General features: G+C 50.1%; 1 protein-coding gene across 1 annotated transcript in view; it reads right to left on the bottom strand.

Annotated features, from left to right (window-relative positions):
• Window positions 1–9,203, bottom strand: part of DAAM1 (dishevelled associated activator of morphogenesis 1) — an 83,294-nt gene that overhangs the window by 25,142 nt on the left and 48,949 nt on the right. Inside the window, exons 5-14 of the mRNA XM_019473555.1 lie at window positions 8,972–9,066; window positions 6,864–7,197; window positions 6,286–6,396; window positions 5,880–5,983; window positions 2,210–2,276; window positions 1,756–1,873; window positions 1,493–1,631; window positions 951–1,009; window positions 425–612; window positions 1–107 (exon numbers count right to left, since the gene is read on the bottom strand). The exon at window positions 1–107 is cut by the window's left edge and continues 196 nt beyond it. Coding sequence (XP_019329100.1) covers window positions 1–107; window positions 425–612; window positions 951–1,009; window positions 1,493–1,631; window positions 1,756–1,873; window positions 2,210–2,276; window positions 5,880–5,983; window positions 6,286–6,396; window positions 6,864–7,197; window positions 8,972–9,066 — 1,322 coding nt within the window. The remainder of the gene's footprint in view (window positions 108–424; window positions 613–950; window positions 1,010–1,492; window positions 1,632–1,755; window positions 1,874–2,209; window positions 2,277–5,879; window positions 5,984–6,285; window positions 6,397–6,863; window positions 7,198–8,971; window positions 9,067–9,203) is intronic.

The following is a 9,203-nucleotide window of genomic DNA, read 5'->3' on the forward strand; positions in this document are numbered from 1 at the left end:
GGTGGTGGAGGGGGAAGGAGGGATCCAGGAGCTGGAGAAGGTAAAGGACCACCAGGAGCTCCTGGCGGCAAGGGAGGTCCTCCGGGGCCGGCAGCACAGATCGCCCTCTGGGAGAGAAAGAGGAGGGGGGACTGGTCATACGGAGCCAGGGACACCACCCAACAAATGCCCTCATGCCAATTTTTAAATTCTTTTGCCAAAATAACCAGCATAGGAAGCACCCAAAGGCTTCAGCACTCCTGACTGAGGTCCGATGCAGCTGGAGAAGCGAAATCTGTCTGTCACCAGGGATGGACATCGTGGTGGTCTTCCCACCAAGCACGTTTTGCAGCCCCCTGTGCAGCTCAGCCTCCAGAAATCACCCCATGGTGTTTGCAGGGGGGTTGGGACTGGTCCACAACGGGGAGGAGGTTCGGGGCCTCACCCTGCTCATCTCGTGGAGTTGCGCTGTGAGATCCGCCACCTGCTGCTTGACCTGCTTGTGCTCGCTGGACTCCTTCTCCAGCTTCTCTTTCATCTTGTTCAGCGTCTGCATCATTTCTTCCTTCTCCTGGGCCTTGGCGTCGCACTCTCGCTCCTTCTTCTCCAGCTTCTGCTGAAGCTCGGTGTGCTCTGAAACAGTCCCATGAGGCCACTTTTGGGTGACAAACACTCCCTTTTGGCAAACGGCAGCGTGCAGGAGACTAACCCCCACGCTGCCCTGCAAAGAAGCTGCACAGTTAAGAAAAGGGAGCACGTGCTGTGCCTTAAGGCCTCAGCCAGGGCTTCTCCATGAAAAAATTAGTATCTACTTTGCCTATTTCCCTTGTGAGCCCCATAGCATGATATTATCTCAGCCACTCAGTAAAGCCTGCAGAGTCCATCCAGCTGAATACATGTATATGTTATCTGTCTAGTTTACTGTGCAGGCTAAGGTTAAAGTTAACGCTGTATCTCTCTCCATCACTCACCTTTTCGCATTTTTTCTGCTTGCTCTTTCCACTGTTTCACTTCATTTTCATTGACTAACCTAAAAGGAAAAGACAAGTAGTGCAATGAGATAATCCTACCGCAGTAAACAAGCAGCCATCACCAGCAAGAAACACAACTGAACAAGCCTGGACTGTGGGATTTAAGGTTCCCAAACTGGTATCTCCAACACCTCCGCTCTGCCTCCCCCCAGCAGTGTTTTGCAGGCTGGGATGAAGCGCCGTCTCAACAGCTCCGGGGACGCTGGCTTGTCCAGTCGAGGAGCAGAAACATCACCGAGTGACAGTAAGTGATGAATAAGGAACAGTGACAGCAGCAGTCAGGGGAAATAGCTCACCGAGGACACAGAGCTTGAGGTTAATACACCTGCACATCATGCTCAAGAGGTCGAAGCGATGCCAGCCCGGCAGGAATAATCCCGACCCTGGCCCTCTTGTCTGCTGGAGCGGGAGGCAGCGGAGCCGTGGTGGCCGTGCCAGTGCCGCTCAGCAGCCAGCCCCGGGAAAGGCGGGTGAGCACTTACATTCGGACGACGTTTTTAATATTGAAGTTTTCCAGGGGAGTGGCGTCGGGGTCCTGCCCTTTGTCACTCTGGATGACGATCTGCTGCACGATCCTGTCGAGCAGCAGCCAGTACTGGACCGTGTTGCCGCTTCTTTTATCTGGAGGGGAAGAAGGAGGGAGACTGAGGAGAGCAGCAGGGAGGTCGTTGCCATCCCCGGGGAGGAGATGTGGGCTGCCAAGCCCCCGGCAGCCGTGGGTTTCCTTGCCTCCCCTGGGACTCACAAGGCATTTGGAGACAGTGGTGCAGGATAGACATAAAGTGCGGGTACGCCTCGGTGTGTGTCAGCCTCTTCCTCGTCAGCTCAAACATTTGAGTCGCACTTTTGGTGTCGATGTGGACCTGAGGACAGGAGCGAAGCGAGGTCAGGCCATCGGACTGGCGACAGCACCGCCTGTTTCCTGAGTCTCAGCTCCAAACCCCACGAGCCATGCCCACCCCACGCCTGATGGATAGACAAGCCCCACTGCCCTGCAAGGGGCAAAGAGTTCTGGTCGGCAGCCAGGGATGAAGCAGGCTGTAGGATGGAGGCCACAATGGAGCAGGACAACGGGAGACAGATTTCCAACCTCCCAATTTTATCCAAAAGACTGCACTTTGTCCCAGGCCATGTAGGTGCTTTTAAAAGGAACCGTGACATCGAGTGCTGGTGTCTGCATCAGCAATGTTCGTACTCACCAGTTCAAATCTTTTGGCAAATTCCAGTTCGTCTTCATTTCTAAGCATTTCGAAAAAGTCTAAGTGCCTGAGGAAAGAAAGGGAGGAAAAAAAGACTGTTAAAAGTAGATATGAATGTGACAACTAATAAATTGCAGGCAGCCAGTCTGGCAGAGCTTCCAGAGCAGCCCACTAGCCGGCAGCGGTCCAGAGACAAGTGGGACTTGAAACATCAACTGGATCTTCAGTCTTGAGCTCCCAGTCATTACAGCCTTTCCAAGGAGCCTTTTGGGGCAAGAAGAGGAGGAGGAGGTCTGGCAGCATCCCCCAGGCCCTCAATAGCACATCCTTCCTGGCTCAACCCTATGTTAGAGCGCAGCGGAACAGTGCCGGGGGTTTTTCCTCTCCCTCTATGGCAACAGCAAAGAATTTCCTCAAGTGGGGCCAGACTGACAGTCTAGACTCACATGCTTTCCCCAAAGGCCAAGTCCAGAAACCAGAAAGCAAGGGCGCAAGGCAAAGGCAAAAATAACCGTTGGGCTGTGGGTTACTACTCACCGGTCGAGGGTTGAATTTTCATGCTCTCGTAGTTTATCAATGACTGGCTGGATCCCAAGCATGAGAAATTCGTATCTCAGGTGGAGTCTGAAATCCAGGCTTTCCTGCAGGGGACAGTTGTGGGGTCAACACAGCAAGGTGCACGTCCTCGGAAACCTTATTGAAATAAAAACACCCAAACCCACCAAAACATCCCCCGCTCCAAGAGCCCCGGCGCTCACCACGCCTGCCCCCTGGCTCAGGACTGCGTTGATGAAGGACATGATGGCTGTCTTGAGGCTCACTTCATCCCGATACCGCCCCGTGCTCTTGTCCAAGTCATTGATCAGCGTCTGCCAAACACGCAACATCAGTTAAACGCCCAGCGACACCCCCAATGTGGCACAAACGACCAGGGGACACATGCAGGAACAACTCCTCATGGTGCTCCCAAACCCCCTGTAGCAACCCACTGGTGATGGATCATCAGCTGCCACCTGCTGTAACGCAGCCCACCCCAGCACCCATTTCGGCTAACATCAGCCCATCCAGATGTGCTACAGCCTTGCAGAGCTGCAATCCCAGCGACCCTGCACAAGCAAGCATTTTTTTTTTGGGGGGTGCTGCCTTAAATAACTGGTTCTTCACTCTTTGCTCAGCTGCAGACCTCATCAGACATGGTTCTGGAGTAATTCCCAGAGTATCTAAGTTGCAAACGGCCATAATAAATCATTTGCAAACGGTGTTTACATATCCAGGAGGAGGAAGGGACAAGAATGCTGAATTTCGGGAGCTGAGGGGTGAGTCGAGACCCACCTACCTGAAAACGAGTCCGTTCGCTGGCGTATTTCTGGTAGTGCAGCATCGCCTCCAGTACCTTTTTGTGGCCCCCGGGAACCAGGCACACAGCGCCCATGATTTCCAGCACTGCCACCTTCGTCTTAATATTCTCCGTGCTCAGACTCTGAGCGATTACGTTAATACTCTCCGAATGGGCCAGGACGTGAGCCCGGCCCAGGGAGTTGTTCATTAGTGCTTTTATACATCCAATGAGCGAGGTATGTATTCGAGACTCTGCCGTCTCATAGTCCATGCTTTTGAGAAAGTTCAGAATACACGACAAGCCATCCAGGTCGATGAACCGGGTTACAAACCTGCCAGAAAGAGTCTTTTTAGCTTTAAAACCAAATGCTGAAGGACCCTTTTAACCTCAAACAGGGCTGACTTGTCTGTTGTTGTAAACCCAGAACTTTCTTATCTATTTTTTCCTGGACTTTGGATAGCAGAAAGCCTGCAGGCTTAGAGCACAGGGACGAGGTTGCGAAAATCTTAGCAATTTAATTGGTGCCCGGTAGTGTAGGCAACCAGCCATCAGCACAAGCCCCAGGGTGAAGGTTAGGAGTTTGCAGCCACGCTGCTGCAAAACCTTCCCAGTCCCCAACCTGAGTCTTAAACCTCACTCGCTTGGGACCAGTTTTGCACAGGACTGGAAGAAGCTCCCAAGCCCTGGAGTCGCCTCCTTGTCAGCCACAGACACCCCAACACCAACCGAGCCCATGATGCCTGTCAGACTTTCTGCCTCCTGCTACCTCTCCTGCCTCACCACCCACATCCTTATCCTCCCTTCGGCACATCTCACCAATTTTAAGGGATTTCTGATTTTTTATGATGACTTATAACGCCACTAAATAGAAAGCAGACAGCAAACGCACGGCAGTGCCCCAGGCAGATTCACTAGAGCATGCAGACATAACACTGCACACTGCTCAGGCATTTTAAGGCCTCCCTGCCCGATGCCATCCAGGCTGGGTGTATTCTGGTTTGGCAAAAGGCACGGGCTCGGAAAGCAAATGAGCCAAGAAGATCCCAGCATTGGGATGATTTTAATTCGCAACAAGCTGTGCTGATGTGCAGCAACAAAAGGGGTAATTGCAGGCTCGGGGAAAACTGATTTCTCTGCTTCAAAGCCTGCTCTTCTTCCAGCCAAAGTCAATAGGAAATTAGATGTTCGCTTCCCTAGGAGCAAAAGCAGGTCCAACAGGTAAAATTTTCTATAGAGCCTGCAGGATCCTTCTGACTTCCAGTGAGACAGACTCACAAACCACTTTTAAGGACTTTGCAAAGTTTCATGGCTGGGTACCAGCCCTGCTCCCAGGGGATTGCTGGGAGCACCACCCAAGATGTCCAGGTTCCATGGAAATTGGGTGCTCACCCTCGACCCCGGGAATTTCTTACCAAGTACCATCACTGGAACCATTGCAAAAGAGAAATGGAAGAGGGGAATGCAATTACAAGCAAAAGCTCTTTCTTCCGTAACCAGACCAGGTCATGAAACATTTTCCCATCAGAAAATGTAGACCTGAGGCATCTTCAAGGTTTTGCAGATGTCTGCATGCAGACTCCAGAGAAACTGAATTTAGGAAAAACTACAGACATTCAGAAAGAGTCCCACTCTTTCTTTATCCTCCCAATCAAAACCTCCTAGCAACATTGGTTTTTTTTTTGCATTTCATAAAAGCCTCAAGATTCATGTGATTTTATTCCTTTAAAAAGTGCAAGAGAAGTTGAAGTTGAAACAAAGGGCCTGGTTGACCAACAAAAATTGGATTTTTTTTTTTTAAATTCAATCTGGAAAGAATTTTTACATTCTGTTCCAATAAGAACAAAAGCAAATTTGGAAAAAAAAGAAGTCGCCTGATTTGCCTGAACAGATGTGAAGGTCCTGATGGCTCTCGGCCACTAAAAGGACCGAGGAAAAGGAACAAAATGACAAGAGGTGAACTGAAAAAAGCAAGTGGCGTTTCAGGGTCCTTGCCTCCCTCGTCCTGAGCAGGCCCCATTTATATGTCTATCTAACCCCCCCTCCACCCGAGGACATGAATCAAGAGCCATGACCACGGTGATAAAGCCAGGAAACAAAAGGGAATTGCCTCATTGGTTTTGTCCGCAGTGCAGTCTTCAAACTTTCAATTGTTTTATTTCTCTCTTCCTCGTCTTCTTTTTCCAAAGCGATCAGCGATTTTCTCTGCGAAAGGAGAAAGGCAGATGTGAGAGGGGAGGTTTCCCTGCGAAGCTCGTGCCTGAGGAGTGGGAGCACCCGCCGCCTCACCATGCCAAGTTATTTTTAACTGTTGGGCTGTGGGTTACTACTCACCGGTCGAGGGTTGAATTTTCATGCTCTCGTAGTTTATCAATGACTGGCTGGATCCCAAGCATGAGAAATTCGTATCTCAGGTGGAGTCTGAAATCCAGGCTTTCCTGCAGGGGACAGTTGTGGGGTCAACACAGCAAGGTGCACGTCCTCGGAAACCTTATTGAAATAAAAACACCCAAACCCACCAAAAGAGGGTTGAATTTTCATGCTCTCGTAGTTTATCAATGACTGGCTGGATCCCAAGCATGAGAAATTCGTATCTCAGGTGGAGTCTGAAATCCAGGCTTTCCTGCAGGGGACAGTTGTGGGGTCAACACAGCAAGGTGCACGTCCTCGGAAACCTTATTGAAATAAAAACACCCAAACCCACCAAAACATCTCCCGCTCCAAGAGCCCCGGCGCTCACCACGCCTGCCCCCTGGCTCAGGACTGCGTTGATGAAGGACATGATGGCTGTCTTGAGGCTCACTTCATCCCGATACCGCCCCGTGCTCTTGTCCAAGTCATTGATCAGCGTCTGCCAAACACGCAACATCAGTTAAACGCCCAGCGACACCCCCAATGTGGCACAAACGACCAGGGGACACATGCAGGAACAACTCCTCATGGTGCTCCCAAACCCCCTGTAGCAACCCACTGGTGATGGATCATCAGCTGCCACCTGCTGTAACGCAGCCCACCCCAGCACCCGTTTCGGCTAACATCAGCCCATCCAGATGTGCTACAGCCTTGCAGAGCTGCAATCCCAGCGACCCTGCACAAGCAAGCATTTTTTTTTTGGGGGGTGCTGCCTTAAATAACTGGTTCTTCACTCTTTGCTCAGCTGCAGACCTCATCAGACATGGTTCTGGAGTAATTCCCAGAGTATCTAAGTTGCAAACGGCCATAATAAATCATTTGCAAACGGTGTTTACATATCCAGGAGGAGGAAGGGACAAGAATGCTGAATTTCGGGAGCTGAGGGGTGAGTCGAGACCCACCTACCTGAAAACGAGTCCGTTCGCTGGCGTATTTCTGGTAGTGCAGCATCGCCTCCAGTACCTTTTTGTGGCCCCCGGGAACCAGGCACACAGCGCCCATGATTTCCAGCACTGCCACCTTCGTCTTAATATTCTCCGTGCTCAGACTCTGAGCGATTACGTTAATACTCTCCGAATGGGCCAGGACGTGAGCCCGGCCCAGGGAGTTGTTCATTAGTGCTTTTATACATCCAATGAGCGAGGTATGTATTCGAGACTCTGCCGTCTCATAGTCCATGCTTTTGAGAAAGTTCAGAATACACGACAAGCCATCCAGGTCGATGAACCGGGTTACAAACCTGCCAGAAAGAGTCTTTTTAGCTTTAAAACCAAATGCTGAAGGACCCTTTTAACCTCAAACAGGGCTGACTTGTCTGTTGTTGTAAACCCAGAACTTTCTTATCTATTTTTTCCTGGACTTTGGATAGCAGAAAGCCTGCAGGCTTAGAGCACAGGGACGAGGTTGCGAAAATCTTAGCAATTTAATTGGTGCCCGGTAGTGTAGGCAACCAGCCATCAGCACAAGCCCCAGGGTGAAGGTTAGGAGTTTGCAGCCACGCTGCTGCAAAACCTTCCCAGTCCCCAACCTGAGTCTTAAACCTCACTCGCTTGGGACCAGTTTTGCACAGGACTGGAAGAAGCTCCCAAGCCCTGGAGTCGCCTCCTTGTCAGCCACAGACACCCCAACACCAACCGAGCCCATGATGCCTGTCAGACTTTCTGCCTCCTGCTACCTCTCCTGCCTCACCACCCACATCCTTATCCTCCCTTCGGCACATCTCACCAATTTTAAGGGATTTCTGATTTTTTATGATGACTTATAACGCCACTAAATAGAAAGCAGACAGCAAACGCACGGCAGTGCCCCAGGCAGATTCACTAGAGCATGCAGACATAACACTGCACACTGCTCAGGCATTTTAAGGCCTCCCTGCCCGATGCCATCCAGGCTGGGTGTATTCTGGTTTGGCAAAAGGCACGGGCTCGGAAAGCAAATGAGCCAAGAAGATCCCAGCATTGGGATGATTTTAATTCGCAACAAGCTGTGCTGATGTGCAGCAACAAAAGGGGTAATTGCAGGCTCGGGGAAAACTGATTTCTCTGCTTCAAAGCCTGCTCTTCTTCCAGCCAAAGTCAATAGGAAATTAGATGTTCGCTTCCCTAGGAGCAAAAGCAGGTCCAACAGGTAAAATTTTCTATAGAGCCTGCAGGATCCTTCTGACTTCCAGTGAGACAGACTCACAAACCACTTTTAAGGACTTTGCAAAGTTTCATGGCTGGGTACCAGCCCTGCTCCCAGGGGATTGCTGGGAGCACCACCCAAGATGTCCAGGTTCCATGGAAATTGGGTGCTCACCCTCGACCCCGGGAATTTCTTACCAAGTACCATCACTGGAACCATTGCAAAAGAGAAATGGAAGAGGGGAATGCAATTACAAGCAAAAGCTCTTTCTTCCGTAACCAGACCAGGTCATGAAACATTTTCCCATCAGAAAATGTAGACCTGAGGCATCTTCAAGGTTTTGCAGATGTCTGCATGCAGACTCCAGAGAAACTGAATTTAGGAAAAACTACAGACATTCAGAAAGAGTCCCACTCTTTCTTTATCCTCCCAATCAAAACCTCCTAGCAACATTTTTTTTTTTTTGCATTTCATAAAAGCCTCAAGATTCATGTGATTTTATTCCTTTAAAAAGTGCAAGAGAAGTTGAAGTTGAAACAAAGGGCCTGGTTGACCAACAAAAATTGGATTTTTTTTTTTAAATTCAATCTGGAAAGAATTTTTACATTCTGTTCCAATAAGAACAAAAGCAAATTTGGAAAAAAAAGAAGTCGCCTGATTTGCCTGAACAGATGTGAAGGTCCTGATGGCTCTCGGCCACTAAAAGGACCGAGGAAAAGGAACAAAATGACAAGAGGTGAACTGAAAAAAGCAAGTGGCGTTTCAGGGTCCTTGCCTCCCTCGTCCTGAGCAGGCCCCATTTATATGTCTATCTAACCCCCCCTCCACCAGAGGACATGAATCAAGAGCCATGACCACGGTGATAAAGCCAGGAAACAAAAGGGAATTGCCTCATTGGTTTTGTCCGCAGTGCAGTCTTCAAACTTTCAATTGTTTTATTTCTCTCTTCCTCGTCTTCTTTTTCCAAAGCGATCAGCGATTTTCTCTGCGAAAGGAGAAAGGCAGATGTGAGAGGGGAGGTTTCCCTGCGAAGCTCGTGCCTGAGGAGTGGGAGCACCCGCCGCCTCACCATGCCAAGCCACGGGGACAGAGCTAGGACCTTATACCGACTCTGGAAGTCTA

This window comes from Aptenodytes forsteri, unplaced genomic scaffold (genome assembly GCF_000699145.1).
Source record: "Aptenodytes forsteri isolate BGI_AS27 unplaced genomic scaffold, ASM69914v1 Scaffold410, whole genome shotgun sequence".
Taxonomy (NCBI): domain Eukaryota; kingdom Metazoa; phylum Chordata; class Aves; order Sphenisciformes; family Spheniscidae; genus Aptenodytes; species Aptenodytes forsteri.